Source organism: Oncorhynchus nerka, linkage group LG11 (genome assembly GCF_034236695.1).
Source record: "Oncorhynchus nerka isolate Pitt River linkage group LG11, Oner_Uvic_2.0, whole genome shotgun sequence".
Taxonomy (NCBI): Eukaryota; Metazoa; Chordata; class Actinopteri; order Salmoniformes; family Salmonidae; genus Oncorhynchus; species Oncorhynchus nerka.
Window position 1 is genome coordinate 71,399,234 of NC_088406.1, and position 23,219 is coordinate 71,422,452.

At 42.3% G+C, this 23,219-nt stretch overlaps 2 protein-coding genes across 2 annotated transcripts in view; one reads left to right on the forward strand and one right to left on the reverse strand.

Moving 5' to 3' along the window:
- The window catches only part of LOC115124200 (lipopolysaccharide-responsive and beige-like anchor protein), a 295,402-nt gene that overhangs the window by 125,747 nt on the left and 146,436 nt on the right, over positions 1-23,219 (forward strand). Inside the window, exons 15-18 of the mRNA XM_065024108.1 lie at positions 3,619-3,743; positions 4,153-4,170; positions 11,232-11,375; positions 13,823-13,959. Coding sequence (XP_064880180.1) covers positions 3,619-3,743; positions 4,153-4,170; positions 11,232-11,375; positions 13,823-13,959 — 424 coding nt within the window. The remainder of the gene's footprint in view (positions 1-3,618; positions 3,744-4,152; positions 4,171-11,231; positions 11,376-13,822; positions 13,960-23,219) is intronic.
- LOC115117217 (protein mab-21-like 2) lies at positions 15,610-17,527 on the reverse strand. The gene has a single exon (XM_029645685.2). The coding sequence runs from the start codon at positions 17,098-17,100 to the stop codon at positions 16,021-16,023; it is 1,080 nt and encodes a 359-aa protein (XP_029501545.1). The 5' UTR covers positions 17,101-17,527; the 3' UTR covers positions 15,610-16,020.

Sequence of the window (23,219 nt, forward strand, 5' to 3'; positions counted from 1 at the left end):
TCCTTGACAACTTCTCTTTGCTTATGTGCTTTAGAATGTTTGCCTGTAAAATATTGAATAGTTGTGCTGTCTGCTATTCCCCCATGCGCCTCTTATAAACTGCCTCGGCTTTACACAAACACGGGAGCTGAAGACCGTTTCTTCCTCTATTTCTCTCCAGAAAAGACCAGAGGCTGAGAGAGAGAGATGAAAAGAGAAAGAGGGGGCAATAGAGGAAAGGGAACAACAGAGAGATATGAAGATGCAGAGAGAGAGAGAGGGGGGAAGGGAACGACAGAGAGATGTGAAGATGCAGAGAGATGAAAAGAGAAAGAGGGGAAAGGGAACGACAGAGATATGAAGATGCAGATAGTGTGAGAGAGAGAGATGAAAAGAGAAAGAGGGGGCCATAGAGGGGAAAGGGAACGACAGAGAGATATGGAGATGCAGAGAGAGTGTGAGAGAGAGATGAAAAGAGAAAGAGGGGAAAGGGAACGACGGAGAGAGATGAAGATGCAGAGAGAGTGTGAGAGAGAGAGATGAAAAGAGAAAGAGGGGAAAGGGAACGACGGAGAGAGATGAAGATGCAGAGAGAGTGTGAGAGAGAGAGATGAAAAGAGAAAGAGGGGAAAGGGAATGACGGAGAGAGATGAAGATGCAGAGAGAGTGTGAGAGAGAGAGATGAAAAGAGAAAGAGGGGAAAGGGAACGACGGAGAGAGATGAAGATGCAGAGAGAGTGTGAGAGAGAGAGATGAAAAGAGAAAGAGGGGAAAGGGAACAACGGAGAGAGATGAAGATGCAGAGAGAGTGTGAGAGAGAGAGATGAAAAGAGAAAGAGGGGAAAGGGAACGACAGAGAGATATGAAGATGCAGAGAGAGTGTGCGAGAGAGAAGGACAGAAAGAGAAGGATTTATTTTTCATTAATTCAGATAAATCAAGTAATTAATGGCTTTCATAGAACGTCTTAAAGCACCTGACTAAATTGTATTTATTTTCTTGTGTAAAGCCCCTCCCCTTTTAGAGGCCCTGTGTAGTCATTGGTGTTGGCCTGAAGCTTTGTGGGGAGCTCCGGGCTCCTGACTGGAGCAGCTACAGCAGCTGTCAAGACCAGATCAAACAAACTAGCTCCAATATACACACACACGTGTACATGCATGCAAGACACGCGCACACACACACACTGACGTACAGACACACAAGTACACTCACACATGTGTAATAGTGATGGGGGGGGGGATCAATAGTTACAAATCGGGATATTATTTTTGACGATGTATTGCTTTGACAATATCGCAATATTATTTGTGTGGTAGTTGTCTGTACCTGCTCCAAAACTCCGGGATTTTTCCCTCACAGCTTGTTCTCCATCTTGTTTTTAAAATAGGGAGCCAAGATGTTTTCAGCACTTTTATTTCCATGACGAAACGTGTGTTCTCATGTCTCTCTCTTGTCTCTCTGCAGCAGACATATGGGGAGCAATACGTTTGGAACATCAAATCGCAATATAGAATTGTAATAAATATCGGATTGGCACCTAAGTATCGTGATAATGTCGTATGGTGATGTCCCTGGAAATTCCCAGCCCTAATGCATAACCATGTGCACACAGAAACACACACACACACACACACACACACACACACACACACACACACAGAGGGTTCTGGTTCTCCCTCGTTCTTCCGCTGACACTGATACACACATGCCACTCCACCTCGCCAAGGTCTGATGTCAACACTCATTTGGTGTTCAAGCTGTAAATGTGTTTGACTATATGTTCCAGTGTTGTGCTATTGTTTCCTCTTTTCCCTACAGCGTTTCCTCTTTTCCCTACAGCGTTTCCTCTTTTCCCTACAGCGTTTCCTCTTCCCCTCACCGTTCTCATGTGGATTTCGTTTACTTGCTGTTTAGACTTTTTAAAATATTTTTTTTACTCTGCAACCCCCTTCATTTTGATATTGTACGTTGTTGGTTTAACATACTGTATATGCAGACAGCCAGTGAAATATCAGGACATAAAAGAGCTGTCTGTCTAGAGGCTGCTACTTGGTGCTCTCGTCCTGATTTATATAGCCAGGTGGAATATGCCCTGTTTACACCTGAACACTTCTCCCGTAGCACCACGGACATACTGACTTACAGCGCATTCAGAAACTATTCAGACCCCTTGACTTTTTCCACACATTACAGCCTTATTCTAAAATTGATTAAATAGTTTTTCTCCCCCTCATCAGTCTACACACAATACCCATAATGGCAAAGCAAAAACAGGTTTTTAGACATGTTTGAAAATGTATTACGATAAGAAAAAAAAAATCTTATTTACATAAGTATTCAGACCCATGAGACTCAAAATTGTTGCGCACAAATACTTCACCCTTCTGACGCAGCACCTTGGGTTTCCAGATTTCTATCTCACCATGCTTCTATAAATCAGTACACTGGGATCTGTTTCGAGGCTGAGGCCATACACCAACCCTAATGCAACCTTAAGAATAACCCAAATACACACCTGCACATGTCTTAGACCACTTGTTTTTCTCAGTGCTTTAATAGTAAATTGAATGTGTGAACCCAGCTCATAGGTGAAGAAGGGAAGTGTCTGGCCTCCGTTCCACTCTACTGAGTTAGAGAGATTATGTTGTGTTCTTCCATTGTGTTTTAATTTCTAAATGCGAACACATTCCCTCATAATACGCGCAATATGGAACACATTTGGCGTAATTTAGTTTGACAAATTACCAGCTATTTCTTCTGGAGCAGTAAATTAGTTATTTAGATTAGGCAAGCTTTTTTCAATAGGGGTGGGTGGAAAATAACATCTCACTAATGTTGGGAAGAAATGTATTTCCTCCTTATGCTGTGCGAAAGAAAAGTAATTAATATTTTAAAATTTAATTTAAATGAAATCCCTTTGAGTTTTAATATTTTATTGCCTATATGTACACAACACAATGCTGTGTAGTGGTTGTGACTCTTCATTAAAAGTTAACACTTTCCAAGTCCCTGAGATTGGGCATGTGTCCAAAATGGCACCCTATTCCCTATTTAGTGCACTACTTTTGACCAGGGCCCATAGGGAATAGGGTGCTATTTGGGACACGATTTTAGTCTGAATGATTTACAACTGACCAGGCCTGGGTAAAGGAGGAGGTGCAAATTGGGAAGAAACAGAGGCCTGTGGACATTGATTAATATTGGTAATGCCATCCCCCTCTCCCGCTTCCCTGTTTTTGTAATGGCGTTTTGGGACCAGCCCGGGCACTCGCCTGCTACCCGGGTAGAGAGGCTAGAGCCGAGGTGCCCTGCTGGGTCCCAAATGAGCCTGGAATGGGAGCACATCGGAGTGTGGGGGAAACTGATCACTCTGTCAGCTGCTCATTCCACCATAATGTATTTAGTGCTCGTTTCATGAGGGAGCATATTGTTATTTTGAAGGTCAGGGTTTTAAGTGGTCTATCTACTGTGTTTATTTGTTGTGGTGTTGGGGGGGGGAGAGAAGATACCCAGCATAGCAAAACAAGGCCGTCTTTATGCTGCTGCTGGCCTCGCTACTCTGCACTGTGACTGGGGCTATAGGCTACCACCACGCTGTTCTGTAATTGCTTACACATGTGCTACCTCTGTTCCCCTGCAGCCGTCCTCGGGAGTTCTGGCGCCTCGACTACTGGGAGGACGACTTGAGGCGGCGCCGGCGCTTCGTCAGGAACCCCTTCGGATCCACTCACTCAAAGGCCACGCTCAAAGCTGCAGCCGAACACGGTCAGTCAGCCCTCCTCGCTCAATACCCAGCGTCCTTTGCTCAAACCCTCCGTGAGTCTGTGCCCGCCTGTGGCAGCAGGTCCACGGCAATAATAATTAGCACTACAGTTGCCATAAGTGTGTTATTGTACCACAAGAAACAGTAAAAAAAGAAGAAAAAGCACACCCTCATTTGAATTAAATAGTTCACACAGTTAACTGCCTAACCTGCATCCCCATTAGTGTTAGCTATGTTAGAACGCAGTGTTCCAATAGGCCCTCACACACTCACATCCTGTCCCTTCCTGGAACCCAAAACTTTTACTTAGAATTTCTCCCCTTTGAGTTATTTAATGTCTGAGTTGGCATGAACCTTCAGTGGGAGCAATGTGAAATGTGTGTTTCCTTTTTCTTTCCTTTTGCATGACAGTGGTGCCTGGCATTAATGGTAAGTAATATGTCAAGCCTCCCTGACTCCACCAAGCCCTTTGGTTGGTCTTCTCCCCATTTTCCCATGATGCATTATCATTTGACTTGTTGATAGAAAGCAGCAGTTGGGATCTTCCGTTCTTTCCATCTTCATTTTTCTCTTTAATATTTAATTTGACACCAAGTATAGCAGCAATTAAAATAATATGGGCTCACTAATTTAAAGGGGGGAATGTTGATTTTGGCTAGGTAGGACAGTATTGTAGCTGTACAATGATACAAATATAAATCATTTGAATCCCAGTCGGTATCTCACCTCAACTACCTTTGTTCCATGTTACTTTCCCTGCTTTAAATTCCCAATCATGGCATCATGCACAAAATGTCCACCATCTCAGGGGATGACGTGTACTTGATTTGATGAAAAAAAAGAACCATGAAGCTACAGTGCCAGAATCACATGCGTTCAGTTTGATCAGCTCAGAGATGTCATTATGTTCATAAAGAGAGCCAGGTGAGGAGGACCAACGGTGTTGATGCCCATTTAACAAACCTGCCTCTTTATGATGTCAAATCTTAATTGGCTTAAGGTCAGCAAACAAAGATGCATTAACTTTCACAGGAATAATTAGGTGTTTCTTTGAAGGTGGATATTATATGAGGGCTAATTAGTTTAGGTGTAATTAATCATTTTGGAAATATCAGGACTATTAATTACACAGTACGTCTTGTTTGTGTGTGTTGCAGAGAGAAACCCAAACTAGCTTGGTTGCTCTTGACCAATATCTCAACAGTACCATGTGGAAAAAGCAAGTCAAGGATCGTGTTCTGTTTAAAAGGAAACGGTAACATCAATATTACCTAGAAGACAGAAGTATCGATAAAACCAACAGTATTGATGACCTTTTACCTCCAGGACTGGAATTGGGTTTGAATTGATCCTTTTGTTTCCCTGCACTTGCTTTAAAAACAACAGGTGCAGATTCTGCTTTGAAGGCGTTTATGTAAAGTGTTAAACCCCGATTTCTGTTGAACTTCCTATGAGGACAACTAAACCAAAGTGAACCACCAGTTGAATAGTCACCGTCTCATTCTTAGCGATAACTAGGTTGGAGGAAACGTAGAAGCCATTAATCACATTGGCCGTAGGACACATGTTCTCTAGCGTTCGAGTAGGAGGGACGTTTTCCCCGGAGTAGGCCCTAATCCCTAGTTTCTGCTAAAACGTTATCCTGCATATCTTGGATAATAACTAGGGAGCAACGTATACTACTATTTTCACACCACTAAACCAGGCTGTGCTGGGCTGGCCTGGTTGCTGCAACCATGCTGGAATATACAACGCGAAAAGGGAATGTCCGACCCAGCACAGTACGGTTCTGGTCGGCACAGTGTGAAGAAAGGTTTTAGTCATCTACCACATTCATTGGCCAAGTAGGTGCAGGAGTCCCCAGAGTAGAGCCTAATCCCTAGTTTCTGCTAAGACACTAAAGACCGTATTCCCAGACACACCAGGGTTAGTGATCAGGGCCTTGCCTGTCTAGGCCTGTTGGTTTTTACCGGCTTAACCTATTGCACTCCACAATAACGGCCTGTTTCTGGCCCGAAAATGTCTCCAATATGTCACAGGGATGGAGGTAGTCGTCCCCCCCTCCCCCCAAAAAAGTGACATCAGTCCTCTTGACAAACGGCCCCCGTGACAGAAGTCAATAAGAATGTGATCTAAAAGCAATAAGCGTCTGGCAATCCCAGCATCCTCGTGGGCCCGTCGGGGACCGGGGACGGGCGTAATGTCTGTGGTGTGGAGATGCAGCTGGAGGGTGGAGGGGCCTGAGGACCACTGGTCCTTCTCTCTGTTACGCTGATGCTCTCTTTCTCGCTCTCTTTCTCTCTCTCGCTCGCTCTAGGTTTTTCTCTTTCTCTCTTTTCTCTTTGTGTGTCTCCCTAATTCTCTTTTTGCTTTTCTCTCATTCTCTTTCCCTTCATCCCTTTATGTTAGATCATTTGAAATCATCAGAGTTTATTTGGTCACGAACACAGGATACAGCAGGTGTAAACAGTGATGCTTGCTGACATCCTCAACAATGAATGTTGAGTAGGAGCTCGACACAAGGCCACGTCTGTTGGCGCCATCTTACAATTTTAGTGCAATGAAGAACTGATTACGAAGGCATATGATCGTTGAAGCATCAGTTGGTGACTTGTAATTGTTCTCCCCTCTCTATCACTGACTCACTGCTCTAGTAGGGGGCATCATCAGTAAGTCAATATAAAACATGCTCTGGATATATTCAACACCATAGGGAAGACATATTCTGACATATAGGGTGTGTTTTGCTTTCAAAGTCACTACTGTAGTAAAAATAGCCACCAGCCAGTCTTGGTAATACCTCTACAGAGTATTGTCCTGTTAGTTGCGTATGCACACACACACACTCGCGTCCATTTTCTGATGTAACCTTTCTTGTTGTTTTCATCGACCCGACATTTGTAACGGAAGTGGAGCGCAAGGCGAGAGTGCAGTCGTGAGTTTTCAAACAGGGAACAGAGGTCATATCTGGCTGTAATTATTCTGATCCCATGAAACAGGGAAAATAGAGAGAAAACCCTCCTCTTTCCCCAAACAAAACATTTAGTGCATGATCACGTCTGCATTTAACATTTATTTCCAGCTACAAGAGTGATGGCAACACTTTTCAAATCATGAAAACACGCTCAAGAATAGAAATTAGACATATTTAACCAGTAAGAGAATTTAAAAAACAAAAACATTTTGGGAATTTAAAAAGTATTGTTTTCCTGTCAACTTATTTAGCAAAAAAAGTGCATTGTTTGTTTTACAAAGTATAAGCATTTTACTAAGTATAAGTAAACACTTTCCTAAATGGCATCTTTTTTATGTAAGATATGTAGGAGGAAAACATTCCTGTATTTAGGCCATATGGACAATCCTTAGATTCTATACAACTGTGATCATTCATACCCAGCCAAGAACCTTGAGGACCATTTCCACTCTGAGAGCCCCAGCCGGCCTGCAGACGCGTGGCGGTCAGGCTGGTTGGGTCGGTGAGGGGGCTAGTTATGTATTTATGGCTGGAAAGAGACATCCTTTCTGGGGATTGATTTGGTCCTGCCCTGGGTGAAGGGAGGACTGTGGAGGGAGGCTGGAGGAGAGGTGGCTGGCAGAGTAAATACTTGAAGACTAATGTCTCTGTTCAGCAGATCAATACTCGCCTCATGACTCCAGCTCTTGGCCATGGTCTCGTTAAAAACACATTTGTTAATTCTGACAATTTAATTGCTCTTGACCAAGCATGCCTTGAGCTTTAGTAATGTAAGCATATGAATTAGCATTTTGAACCTCTGGAAATAGGGAAATGACCTGGGCCTCAACGTAGCATGTCTTTAGTATAGTGTGAACGTAGCAATTGAATTTTGAACCTCTGGATAGAGAAACAATGGGGCCTGAATGTGTAATGGAGACAGGTTTTATTCACGTTTGTGCCCCCTGTTCCATCTAAATGAATGGTTTAGGTGACATGACCTGATGGGTATTTTGTTTATGTGGCATTCCGGCTTCTTTTGTGTTGTCGCTTGTTATATGTTGTAAAATGTGTATGTGTTTTATTCTGAATTATTTGTCAAGGATTTATAATACATCCACAAAACGCCAGACATTCACACTCTCACTGAGACTTCATATTTAAGCATTAAGGTCTGAGGGGGTGTGGTATATGACCAATATACCACGGCTAACCGCTGTTCTTAAGCAGAACGCAACGCGGACTGCCTGGGTACAGCCCTTAGCCGTAGTATATTGACCTTAAACCACAACCCTCGGAGGTGCCTTACTGCTATTATAAACTGGTTACCAATGTAATTAAAACAGTAAAAATAAATGTTTTGTCATACCCGTGGTATACGTTCTGTTATACCACGGCTTTCAGCCAATCAGCATTCAGGGCTCGAACCACCCAGTTTATAATTCTAAGTAACATAGACAACAGTTGACAGAGACATTGCTTCAGGTGAAGGACATGTAGAATGTGTTAGTCTTTGAATATTTTGCTAAGACATCGCCTAATGTATATATTTTTTTAATGAAATGTTTAGACTTTGTACTGCCGTTTAGTTTTTACTGTGCTTTGGTTGTTTCACTTTTAAGTTGAAATGGCGTTAAATGGATTTTAATTGTTTGATACACACTCCCACATTTGATCATAAACACACACATGCATTCAGAACACTTCTCTGTACATATATCATATATCAAAAATATACATCCTATCAATTATGTTTTCAAGAATACTATATTTTATCTTATGTCATTATGTAATATTGGGATACATGTATCAGAAGTATAATCTAATAATTTAGTTTTTATTTTCTTAACTTCTCCTGGCTGTTTATTTTGACTTACAACGTAGTTTTGAAAGCAGCACAGTGTTTATAGAATTGTATTTGCACACAATAGACAATCTAACATGACCAATTCTGATAATACTATTCACGACTAACAAGTAAATCATTCACAGCCTATTAGTAACATTTATTGGCGAACTAGTAAGTTGATATAGTAGCAGTAGTTGTCACAGTAGTGTTTTCTTCTTAGTTGTAAACACAACCCAAGACCCTTCCACATCCATATGCTAGTGTGTTGAGTATTGTGGTCTTCCCAGGGTGAGACTTAGTGAGCATGTTTATGACAGAATGTACAGAAGTTCAAATACACATGTCTGCCTTTTTCATCTCACTCCTGTCAGTGAGAGAAAGTCGTCCCGGCCCATCGGTCTGTCCAGTCAGTTCACTTGGACGGTGTGAATATACTATACTATTGTAGCATGTGGTATGTATTAGAGATCTGGTAGTCATTTCAGTGCCGCTAACTAAAGAATCCTCCAGGGAGACTTAATTACAGGAAGACCAGTCTAAATATCATTGAGCTGCATATTTTCCATGACATGAGATTTCTCAGCTCTCTTAGACTCGCTCTCTCTCAGTTCCCTGTCTCTCTGCTCTCTCTCTAAGCTCCCTGTCTCTCTGCTCTCTCTCTCTCAGCTCCCTGTCTCTCTGCTCTCTCTCAGCTCCCTGTCTCTCTGCTCTCTCTCAGCTCCCTGTCTCTCTGCTCTCTCTCTCTCAGCTACCTGTCTCTCTGCTCTCTCTCTCTCAGCTCCCTGTCTCTCTGCTCTCTCTCTCTCAGCTACCTGTCTCTCTGCTCTCTCTCTCTCAGCTCCCTGTCTCTCTGCTCTCTCTCTCTCAGCTCGCTGTCTCTCTGCTCTCTCTCTCTCAGCTCCCTGTCTCTCTGCTCTCTCTCTCTCAGCTCCCTGTCTCTCTGCTCTCTCTCTCTCAGCTCTCTTTCGCTCTCTGTCTCTCTGCTCACTCTGCTCTCTCTCTGCTCTCTCAGCTCTCTCTCTCAGCTCTCTATCTCTGCTCTTTCAGCTCTCTCTCAGCTCTCTTTCTCTCTCAGCTTTCTCTCTTTCTCTCCCAGGTCTCTTTTGTTCGTTCTCACTCTGCTCTCTCTCAGCAGTTTTGGAGTCCATATATTATAGTTTGTGATGTTGAGAAAAATGCTAATTATCTTAGGGTCTAACCCCGTCAGGTGATGCTGCTCAGAGAGATTGGAGGGGGGCCACTGGGTCACTGTCCAGTGGTTGTGTAGTGGAGTGCAAAGAAACCATGTTGAGTGTAACACACACACTCTCTTTCTCTCTCTCTCTCTCTCTCTCTCTCTCTCTCTCTCACACACACACATACACACCAAGGGCCTGCATGATGAGGGTTCTGTAAATGTTTGCAGATTACTGTTTCTCTTAAATCCTTTTGGACCTGAAGTCATGTTAAGTAGAAATAAAAAGGAAAGGCAGTAAGCTTTGGAGGCTCTTTTGCTTTGTTGTAATATCTTTGGCTCGTGTTTCTGGATATTGGGTTTGACCAGAATCATTTTTTTGTTTTGATGACTTGTAAGGGCACAGCACAGGCAAATGGTGGTTTTAACAATGCATTTTATATTTTCTTATCAGTACATTTTATACTTTACATACAATGTTGTATATCTGCATTAGAAATACACTGAAATACACTTATTGCCTGGGTATCAATTAAATAAAACAATTGGATTTTAACTATTAGATTAGTGCCATTTAGGTTAAACAGTAAACACAAGTCGATACAATGTCGCGCTTTGACATTGTAACCTCACTCCCGTTGCCATATGGGTATTGCTAGCCTACGTTGGCACAGCGCCATTGGAAAATAGCTTTATGAGATAAGATGAGTCCGATTTGTTAACGTAACCTTTCATGTTCACAATAACCCCAAAGGCTCCCAAGAGTCATTGCTAGTGTTCCAGCTGGGTTTATGGCTCTATGATAACTTGACAAATTCTACAATAATATATGAAAATTGCATGAAGTTCCACTTAAAATTGTTGCCAGTTTTCTATCATGGTTTTATAAACTTGTTTTGATGTTTCCATCAGCTTGCAGCATCTTTATGTTGATGTTATTTTTCGCATGGAGTTTTTTCATTGTACTAAGAATCATATTAGCGTTAGATCCGTGTTGCATCTGAATGTGCACTTGAGTTATAAACTATTAATTTATGTCATTAATTATAGCATTATTCAATTTTTATCAGACTTATTCATGCTATTTTGTCAAATCCTAAAATACTTTTGAACAATTTAATTTCGAATCCATTCTTGAATCCAATGCAAGACGTCAAGACTTAGCCTAAATAATTAAATACATTTCTGGCAAAATAGACAACTCAACTCAATGAATATTAATATTGACATTTGACTATTCACTTTACTTTCGTAGTACGAATTATTGATCAATTGATATGCTACAATATGAATAGATTATATAGCCTTGCATTTTCAGTAATCTTTTTAATTTAACGTCTGTCATACCTGTGATATAGTAAACTATCATCAAATATAGCCCAGAATAGCAGCGTATTTGTTGTCTATATATTTCAAACGTTTCTTGTTAGGATACTAACCTCTGTACAGAAAAGTCACTTGGTAAAAATACAATTACGTTTGGATTGCGGTTTAAAATGCTTTTCTTCTTTCAGCTCCGGAGGAAGATATCCTCCTTGGCAAACAGTCAATCAGAAGTCACGCGATGGGAAATCACAACTCTGAGAGTGAGATATTGTTGGATGGCGACGATGACACTCTATCATCCTTGGAGGAGAAGGAATTGGAGAACCTAACAGGTAACGCATGCAGCTCATCCGTTTCATGTCCCCGCGCGCATCATCTAGAGGGGGCTGGGTACGCACGTTAGTTGAATTCTCCCCCTCCCGCCTTTAAAGCGTCTCCATTGCTAATGCGTGCGGGTGCTGCTACGGGTACTTTTGAGGCGCGTATGCAGGATAACGGGGCTCCCGAACGGTTAATAAGGGGGGATAACCTCCCCAGCGCCTCCCATTACCCCTGGAGTCTCATGATGTTTTGTGATGCTCTGGCTTTGGGGGAGTAGAGGATAATAACACACACAAACATGTCCTATTGGCGCTTGTTTACAAGTTCACATATCTCAAAACAAAGCTCATTTTTGTTTGTTATGAAATTATAGTACAAAAGTACCAACACGCTTGTGTAATATGATTCATAGTTAGCTTTTGACACAGTAATTATCACTTTTTTTTTAATAATCGAGAGGTTGAGAATAGGCCTATAATAGTAGAAGTGAACTGTGCATTTTGTCTTAATGTTTTTGGCCTCGAGGTTCATTTCTATTTTGGGGCCTACCTCCGACTTCCTTTATGTTAAATGTTAAATGAAAACCGCAAATTTGTACTCGTGACAAGTGCGATATTTTGATACATGCGTCCCATGTGGGCCTATTTTATGATTGGGCATAGCGTATAGGTGCACTGCTTTTAGCTAAACGGTATTATTTTCACATTTTAGAATAGCACTATGGACCTTAAACATTTTCTGTGTCTTTAGTTGTTTATGATTGCTCTAAATGTGCAGTTTTCCTATATGAATCCATGTCGAATAAATAGTAAAGGCGGAGATCAAAAAGACTATAGGCTTTGTCGTTAACAAGACTCAAACACATAAAATGATGTTGCTGTCCAATTTCTTATCCACTTTAAATCCATTATCTCACACCCATATTGATGTAAATAGTGCTCCCTATACCTGGAACTCCTATAGGCCTATTAGTTATTTTACTAATCGGATTGCATCCTATATAATCCTCAATTTCCCCACATCATGGCTTTCCACTATAACTTGTTCACCCACTGTAGACTAATATAAATGCGCTCAGAGCGCAATTATATGAAAACAACGCCCACGATGACAATAGGGTTAAGGGGAGATTCCATGCATAATAAAGTGACATGGATTCTGAAATGAAGTGGAAATTGTCATGTGGGTCTCCTACTCCTCTGACTAGACAGGCAGACAGGACGCAGCGTCCCAGTACAGGCAGCTGTCTGTCGGAACAACACCAGGTGTAATTGAATGTCTCCATGGCAGTGATTGAAAAATTTTATTTCGCGCCCGGACTACATGCTAATGCTCACAATGCTCCGAGGGCTAGGGGGAGGGAGGGGTGACGGCAACAAATGAACATATCTGTTTATTCCATAGCCATCCGTTTCGGAAAGACGTGGGTGCTTTGGGGAAATCAAGCCCGGCTCTGAAGCCCCTTTCTGCCGCGCGGCACATCTGCAAATACAATGCTTCTGCACACGTGGAGCGCGAGGCAGGAGCGGCAAGAGCTTACACGTTTCTCCCTCGAGCGGCCTTCTCATTGTCATACTGGCATAAATTAAGATTGATGAGAGATTAAACAGACGTAGCACCAGCCCGCAATCAATGGGGCCTGATTGACAGCTGATTCTATTTTTTGACAAAGCTGGTCTGTCTTGGGTTACGCAGATGCTGATATTTTATTTTACCCAGCGGGTCAAACCACCTCTCCCTCCCTGTAGTCTAAAGAGGAACTGTTCAGATCATGGTGATTCTGGTTTCAGTGCTTACAAACACGCCATATTATATCTAACTCGATCTAGCAAGGAAATTAGGTCTAATAATAATGCTAATAATAATTGTGTGCATTCTTAATTTAAATTGCAGTTACACAAATAATTTGCATGCAGGTTTAAGCTAGAAATTATACAATTGAGAATCAGATGTATTTTTTTCTTGACCTCGCATCTGATAGATAGGCCTATACAACCGACCCATCGTCTTGAGCAGGGCTGCCCACCCTCTTCCTGGAGATCTACTGTCCTGTAGGTTCAGTCCAATCCTAATTTAGCGTATCTGATTCCGCTAGTTAAGGTCTCGTTGAGCAGCTAATTAGTAGAATCGGGTGTGTTAAATTAGGGTTGGATTGAAACCCCACAGGACGGTAGATCTCCAGGAAGAGGGTTGGCAGCCCTGGCCTAGAGCAAATATTTTCCCTCATTAAAAATGCATATGTGTCCTTCTCTATATTGTTATGGTATTTTCACGGAGACAAAAAGAGCCATCAAAGTCAGTGCGTGCCCTTGTTGAGTTTATATGTTTACTTTTACACGCTGTTGCCCTTTGAAAAAAACTATCGTTTTCTCGAGGAGGGGCAGGGGGTGATTTTTGTAAAGGGGGCTAATGTTTGCTTTCTGGCCCGTGCCGTTGTTGGGCCCTGTCTGTCTCCTAGGCCCTGTAAACATGAGCACTAGCGCTCAGCTGGTCGCCCCGGCGGTGGTGGTGAAAGGAACGCTGTCCATCACTGCATCTGAACTCTACTTCGAGGTGGATGAAGATGAGGCCAGCTTTAAGACGATCGATCCAAAGGTAAGAGAAGGGCTTTAACTTCCATTGATCCAAAGCAGGCCCTCCCGCCATTCTGTAAAATCAGCTTTCAAAATGTCTCAGGCCTTTCTCCCAGTCCTTCCCTGACCCCAGCACATCCAAGCCATGCTTTTCTACAGCCTAATTGCTTTGTAAAGCCTTTATAATAATTTAGTAAATAACTCCAACCATGAACATGCGTAGACTAAAAGCCTTTAGGCTATTGCATGACGACTGTAAGCAGCCTCGACTTCTGCGATCATTATCAGGTCAAATAATTATTGAATAATCCAAATGTAGATCGAGACTCAATAATCTCTATAATTGAGATTATAACAACCGTATAGGCTATGATGCTGTTATATGGTGTGTGTATTTGCGTCGTGAAAGTTAACATTAAGCTATAGCTTCACTCATGCTTGAATTGCATTGGTTTAGTGGGCTACGTCATTGACAACATCACGTCTCTCTGAAAACGGGTGTTTGCGCTGCAGATTCGATACACAAAGGCCTCAGACCCTGCAGAAGCATCACAAGCAAACGTTTCAAAAATAAGTTCGTCTATCGCACATCATAATACAATGTGCCTGATACAGAGAGAAGACTAGGCCTGCTCTTCTTCCTTCGGGTCTTTCAGTTGTTCGTGAAATACAGCCCAGGAATCAGGAATAGTGTGTTGGCCAATGGCTTATGTTGTGGTAAATTTTGTTGAGAATAAAAACCATGAAATGACTTGAATTTATTATTCGACACCTTTGAAATGTAGCCTATATGACTCATTTGAATATCCTAAATAACAGGCTATAGTAATTAGTATTAATTTCAAAACATCCTCTTTCTATTTGTATTCAACAGTTCAGTGATAAACCAAATAGGCTGCTGCTAATGGGTAGCCTACTGTACTAATATTCCCGCGTGGTGTTTAGTCACTCGTAGCGAAAGCAATATGAATCAGGTCTCGTTAAGAAATGGGCCCCGACTTTCCCTGGCTAGTCATTGAGTGACAGTTGTGTATCTTTTTTTCAGCAGTCTGCGCCCAGGGTTATTGGCAATAACAGTTATAATCATAATATAGTTATAACAACAGATACGTTCATTAATCAACATTTGAGGTTTTGATTTTCATGCTTTAATATTTTTCTATTGTAACGGCAAATGAATTAACCTGAAATTAGCAATGGTCTATTCTGGTGAATGGGCCTACTACAAGTGGTTGTTGTGTTTCTCTTTATCCTCGTGCAATTTCTCCCCAATAGTTAATACACAGTAATAACAGACATGCATACCGGTGTGTTTAAATATTATTTTTGCAGCCATATAGCATATCGACATCAAACTGTCGAGTAAATAGACGTTATTCTTTTGTTAAAACAATTTTCATCAAATTTAACTAAATTATAGTGTGATATATTAATTATTCCAAGACGAAAATTAATGCATGTTCTCTGATATGCATAATCATGCACAACTCGTATTTTGTATCAAATGAATCTAGGCCCAAGATTTACCGAATGTAAATGTATCAACATTCCTTTTTTTACGCACATTAATTATGTTTTTTTCACACAGGAATTGATTTCACGATCCTCTTTATCTCTTTTTTACGCATACTAAACAATGCCAGTTCTCAAAACATGTATACAAACACAAGGCCAAGTTGTAATGTCATTTTCTTTAGTTTTATTAACATTTCAGTTTAAGGTCACGTAATGAAAAATTGGAACTTGGCACACGACATTTTTATTCTTTCACTTAAAGATTTTGTGCATATAATTTTAAATAAACATTTATTCACTTTGTGAAAACATTTTAAAACAAAACAACAACAAAAAGTATTACATTTAGCTTAATGTACCTTCACGTTCTCCCTCTCTGAATGGCAATGTCCCATTACACTCCGTTGTAAAAGTTTTTTTTTTTTTTGCTTGTTTTTAATTTCTCAATTGTTTCACATTGCTCGGAGATACCAAGATCATAACGTTTTCCTCCACTCTGAAGTGATCTCAAAAAACGTCACCTCGGCCCTAAATAGCAATAGTTATCACAATCAGACAATTCGACAGTTTATAATTTGTCCAAACTTTTTGCATTAGTGAGGATTTCCCTCGCCAGTCTCCACGTCTGCTTTGCGGCAGCTTCCAGGGCCGAGTGGGGCTTCCCCTGAAACAGGTCCAAATTTGGTAAGAAATAATGGGGGCATCTGCGGCACTGCAAACACGAGATGAGCTGCAGCAGAATTCCGTTGATTCGATCTCCGAGGCAGGACTCATCCCAGTCGGTCTCTCTCGGGTGTTTCTCACACTCATACAGCAGCAGGGTCTTCATGTGGTAGCTCTGAAGTGGTTGACCGGGTAGCTCGAGATGACGGTCGCGGAGAGTCTTCAGGACCGAGAGGCATCTTTTCCTGCATCCCGCCATCAGGAGCCTATTCTCGGCCTCGCTGAACTGCAAGACCCAGGCGTCACTCTCAGCCGAGCTCTGTTTCCCGGTCAACGAATAGCACTCTTTGGAGAGCAGGTTAAAGCCCTCGGCCTTGACCTCGGCCACCCGGTTCGGACCAGGCCAGGGGATATGGGGCATGGGCCACTGGGCTGCGCTCCTAGGCCAGATCCCTGTGCACTTGAACGCAGGGGTGATCTGAACCACGTATCTCTCCCGGATCCTTAGTTTTACCTCACTTGTATCTGCTACCATTTTAACCACGTCACGGTAGCTACACTTATCCACCGCTTGCGCCACCAGAGTCTGAAACCTTGAACGGATTTTCCGGGCGGAAAGGTAGCCCGAGGCCGTTATGAACTCGACCCAGAGAGACATACTTCTTTTGCGGCCGTCGCTCAGCTTCAGTACAGCGCAGCCGGGCAGAGAACCGTCGTCAACAAAGTTGAACACTCCCATCTGGTTGAGGTAGAGGACCACCTCGAACTCGTTGGGGGCTATGACCTCCATCCCCTCGAAGCGCGCCTCTATCTCGCTGAGAGAGGAGATGAACCGGGGTTCCTGCACCTCGACCTCCTTCAGGACGTCCGACACTACCTTACACACCTCCCGGATAGTCTTTGCAATGGCCGCTTTTCGAGTTTGGCATCTCTCGCTGTAGTATTTGTTGAGCTGGTAGACCAGCTTTGCCTGCGTCGCGATCATGTTTGGGCAGAGGTCCGGGCTGTACACCGGAGAGTCGCAGTACGTTGACGGATCCAATGCTTACCGGTAAAGCCAGAGGCGAAACGCTCTTCCCCAAGCAATGGAAAATATATATAATTCAACTTTTTTGCGTACACAGCGGATGGACGTCAGACAGTGTCGGAAGGAAACCGATAGGGATGCAACGTAATAGGCTACTAAATATCAGTCCAAGTCATATGCAGTAGGCAGCCCCAGAATGGGGTGGGCTCATTGTACAGTATAATACCGTCCGTGTCCTCGCGCTTGCAGACCCTAAAGGATAAAGCTCTGGTCGTGACCACTCATCTCTCCTTGTCCGATCGGTTGAACGTGAAAACTACGCGTTTATTCTCCTACCTTGTCCCACTGTTGTCCACACTCAGCTGTGCGAGCTGGACTTGTGTAGTTTATGAATGGTCCCCTAGAAGAGTGAAAGGGGTCGGGCTTCTCCTCCTGCAATCAACGGCGGAGCTGTCAGTGCAACCAGCCAATCAGAGGCCTCTCCGAGAAGCACTCTTTCAGGAGAGGCACACTTTCGCTCTCCAACATCCTGCGCGCGGAGCCTCTGCTCCCAGGTCGAGATATAGGAAGATAAACGGTTCCTTTTCGTATACACACTTTGTGCTCTTTTCTACGAAGTATATTTAATATGTTTTAAAGACAGCTGTGTCTCTTTTGCCTTGACCTAGCCCCCCCGCAGGTGTGCACGTGCTCAATATAAAATGGAAACATTTAGAAGGAGAATAGGTTGCGCATTGAGTGATGCTGGATACCTTGCAAGGGAAGTGTTTATTTACTGGCTCGCTTCATGTCTGAATGGCATCAATTTGGAACCCTTTTGTTTTTCTATGGCAGTTAATGAGGCTTGATACTACTTTATAAACATCAGCACTAATGTTTTAATCGCTTTTGACAATGAAACCAATATGTTTTTTAAATGTTGTACATTTATAGTATGTATGAATTATTGGACTATTCGTGCATTTGCATATTTCTAGTGAATTGCAAATTTATGTATACCAAGCAATTTTTTGACTGATGTTTTAGGACATTTGTGCGTCAAGAAACAAGAAAGACCAATTTTATTAGAAAGCGCGTCTCCAGGCTGCGGGTTCAACACGGTGTGTGATAATCAGGTTAACGAGATAAATCGAATGTTCAGTGAGTGTACAATATTTCTAATATTTGTGTTTTTTTCTCCATAAAATAGCATATCATTATGTTTTCTTGATTTTGAGTATTTTTTTCTCTCCAGTCTAATAGGCTAAAAGTTGTTCACATTTCAAACCACTTGTCTTAAAGGAAATGCTTTTTGTTTGTCATTTTGTGCCTAGTGATTTCATCTTGGTGTATCGTGACAGTAGATTATAGGCCTGAATAGTTAAAATTACACCCAGTAACTTCCCTCGGATATCGGATTAAGAGCAACAACCTTCCCCTCACTGAAATGTGGTTTATTGTATTCCCATACACATTTGGCCTACTAATTTCCCTAATATTCTATCGGCTAAATTAACATAATATTACTTCCATATTTGACCCATTTCATGCCATTGCACAATTTAAGAACGGAGAACAATTCCTCCTAGAATGGATGCGGACTACACGCACCTGCAGAGCAAGTTTTAGCACGCGTGTCATTATAAAATGTGATGGACGATAATAAGACTATAGGCCTATTATTTTAATTAACATCGTAAGACCCTTTGAGATGTTAACGTGGTATTCCATAGTTCTTCAATACTATGTTTGGGGCCTGTTTTATTGCAGCCTATTTGCCCTTGTCGTTTTATAAAGCGCATGTTACATTTAATAATGCCTAATTCAGGAAAAAAAAGCTAAAGGTCTGATGTTTATCTTTTCACATTCATATTACAACAATTTAAATATGTAATTGATTTCCAAGAAGCTCAATTATATTTTTAAATCACTCTAAAGTCATAAACAGCCGGCTTTTTCTTTCTCATTGTGCGCTGTGCGTGGTTTTCCAAAAATGCACGTACTTTTAATCTGGTCATCGCTTTATCGGCGCGTGAACCTTGTCGGTGATGAATAATAAACGGACAGGCGTTCTTCGCGCGGGCCCGGGATTGTAATTGAAGTCCTCTTATCACCCCAGACTTCATGTTAGATGACTTAAGAACCAATCACCGTCTCCTCGCGGGCACAAGCACCGAGACGCGCGGGGAGAAGGCGGGGTGTGAGACTGGTCCTCAGACAGTGATGCTGCAAAAGAATAGCCCAAAAAGTAACGCATCAGTTAAATGAAAGCTACTTAAGTTAAAGTCCTGTTTGCAAAACTATTGATCTATCTGCAGCTCTGAAGCTTCTTTGCCCGTCCTCCCGCTGTAGACTACTCAAGTTAATGAGGCGCAGGTTGTTAGGAGCTTTGGCATTAAATTCATTAGGGAGTCAATTGGACATTCTCTGTCCAGTGGACATCGTTTTTATGCCGGGATCCCTCGAGGCTTTTGGCCTAATTAGACATAAGTGTTTTAATTGCAACGACTTTTAGCTATTTGGAGCTGGAAATATCTCCAGATCCTTGTTGTGGTGTTAAGCAAAGCACCCAACGATGCAATGACGCAGAGTTAACATTGCTTATCAAAAATCTATATTAATGATATGAAAACCTTCTTATGCATTCTTATGTACGTTATGAAGTTATTTCAAATGTATATTTGATCCCTTTAAAAATATATTATCATACAACAGTCAGCGAAGCTAATTTAACACGTGATTGGACATACGAGGGAAAAACCGCTTACGCAGATTGTTTGGCTCTTTAAACAGAGACAGACTAACATTTTAAATGTAATTGATGGTAATATTAGTAAATGACTGAAACACTATTGTCTCAATGTTATGCAGGCTTTATACAGCCAATGCCTTTTCTTGTTTAGTATTACAAAAACACAACGATTATTTCCCATTTTGGAGAATATGCTTTTTGCGCCAAATATACATTATGTTTCCCACAGATTGGTCAGCATGACCACGACACAAAGGTTAATGGACTGAAACATTCCTGGAATACTCATGTACTCTATTTAGCTTTAGTTTCTCATTCTCACCACATTCATTGTAGCATCGGGTTTAGCTGAAGACTGGAAAATGCAACCGCTGAAAATACAGTGTGGATACTGAAATAAGCCACAAAGTTGGTAGAAACTAAGTGATAGTGTTTTTCAGTTTTTCTCTCTGCAAACAGTTTTTCTGTAAAAGTTTAATTATTTTTTTAAACAGTAAAATGGCAAATGCCTGTGGACTTGACGTTCTCATAGATTCCAGTAGTGTTGATGAAGCTACTAACACTACAGTACAGATTACTGTAGTGCAGGAGATGGGGTTGGGTGATATTTGGGGAGACATCTTCTATGATATGCTACTCCAGATATTGCAATAGCTGATACAATTGTTTTGCGCAGTTAATGAGTAAATCATTCCAGCCTGTGCTTTTTTTGTGCTTATTTATGATCTTAACTTTAAATAAACTTTGTATTGTGAAACAGTAAGGCTTAGTTAATTAATTTAGACTTCATTTTCAACATATTTAAACAGCCTAACTGATAAAACTTCACAGTTTTTGATTTGTTAAGTTCAAATCGAGTAGTCTTGCACTTCCCGATATATCGTTAATGTCAAATATCACGATATTCAATTTGATCATATATTGGCCCAACCCTAGTAGGAGACCTCGGGACAGATTCACAAAACTCACTGTCTTGATTAACTAACTATAAGCCTGGATGTTGAAAAACTATAAAACTGTAGTTAAGGGGTGTTTCTGTTGGGTATTTTAATTTAATTGAGGGATTTGTTTTATTGGCTATTTCCTGGTTCAAGTTAAGGAATGTAACCTCAAGTCTGTGATTATTTTCACTTATGATGGGTGTATTTGGTGTTTACACATATACAGTGCATTCGGAAAGTATTCAGACCCCTTAACTCTTTCCACATTTTGTTACGTTACAGCCTTATTCTAAAATTGATTAAATTGTTTTTTTTCCCCTCATCACACAATATCCCATTATGACAAAGCAAAAAAAGTTATTTTTTGTTGCTGTGCAAAATCTTAAATATCACATTTACGTAAGTATTCAGAGACCCTTTACTCAGTACTTTGTTGAATCACCTTTGGCAGCGATTACAGCCCGACTCTTCTCGGGTTTGACGCTACATGTTTGGCACACCTGTATTTGGGGAGTTTCTTCCATTCTTCTCTGCAGATCCTCTCAAGCTCTGTCAGGTTGGATGGGGAACGTTGCTGCACAGCTATTTTCAGGACTCTCTAGAGATGTTAGAAGCCACTCCTCAGAAAAAGGCAGATGACAGCATGATGCTGCCACCACCACCATGCTTCACTGTAGGGATGGTGCCAGGTTTCCTCCAGAAGTGAAGCTTGGCATTCAGGCCAAATAATTCAATCTTGGTTTCATCAGACCAGAGAGATCCCACACCCTCCCTTTTGTACACTCGTTGTTTGTTTGTTACCTATGCATAGTCACTTCAGCCCCCCTACATGTAGAGATTACCTCAACTAGCTTGTACCCCTGCACACTGACTCCGTACCGGTGCCCCCTATACATAGTCACTTCAGCCCCCCTACATGTAGAGATTACCTCAACTAGCCTGTACCCCTGCACACTGACTCCGTACCGGTGCCCCCTATACATAGTCACTTCAGCCCCCCTACATGTAGAGATTACCTCAACTAGCTTGTACCCCTGCACACTGACTCTGTACCGGTGCCCCCTGTATATAGCCTCCACACTGACTCTGTACCGGTGCCCCCTGTATATAGCCTCCACACTGACTCTGTACCGGTGCCCCCTGTATATAGCCTCCACACTGACTCTGTACCGGTGCCCCTGTATATAGCCTCCACACTGACTCTGTACCGGTGCCCCCTGTATATAGCCTCCACACTGACTCTGTACCGGTGCCCCCTGTATATAGCCTCCACACTGACTCTGTACCGGTGCCCCTGTATATAGCCTCCACACTGACTCTGTACCGGTGCCCCCTGTATATAGCCTCCACACTGACTCTGTACCGGTGCCCCCTGTATATAGCCTCCACACTGACTCTGTACCGGTGCCCCCTGTATATAGCCTCCACACTGACTCTGTACCGGTGCCCCCTGTATATAGCCTCCACACTGACTCTGTACCGGTGCCCCCTGTATATAGCCTCCACACTGACTCTGTACCGGTGCCCCCTGTATATAGCCTCCACACTGACTCTGTACCGGTGCCCCCTGTATATAGCCTCCACACTGACTCTGTACCGGTGCCCCCTGTATATAGCCTCCACACTGACTCTGTACCGGTGCCCCCTGTATATAGCCTCCACACTGACTCTGTACCGGTGCCCCCTGTATATAGCCTCCACACTGACTCTGTACCGGTGCCCCCTGTATATAGCCTCCACACTGACTCTGTACCGGTGCCCCCTGTATATAGCCTCCACACTGACTCTGTACCGGTGCCCCCTGTATATAGCCTCCACACTGACTCTGTACCGGTGCCCCCTGTATATACCTTGTTTTTATTGTGTTATCTTTATTATTACTTTTTATTTTAGTCTACTTGGTAAATATTTTCTTCTTGTTGAACTGAACTGTTGGTTAAAGGCTTGTAAGTAAGCATTTCACGGTAAAGTCTACACAATTTGATTCGATTTTTTTGTGATGGTCTGAGAGTCTTTAGGTTCTTTTTGGCTTGTCCTGCCTTTTTCTGAAGAGTGGCTTCTGTCTGGATACTCTACCATAAAGGCCTAATTGGTGGAGTGCTGCAGAGATGGTTGTCCTTCTGGAAGGTTCCCCCATCCCCACAGAGGAGCTCTGTCACAGTGACCATTGGGTTCTTGGTCACCTCCCTGACCAAGGCCCTTCTCCCCCGATAGCTCAGTTTGCCCTGGCGAAGGGGACTTTCAATGCTGAAGAAATGATTTGGTGCCCTTCACAAGATCTGTGCCTCGACACAATCCTGTCTCGGAGCTCTACGGACAATTCCTTCGACCTCGTAACATGGTTTATGCTCTGACATGCTCTGTCAACTGTGGGACCTTATATAGACATGTGTGTGCCTTTCCAA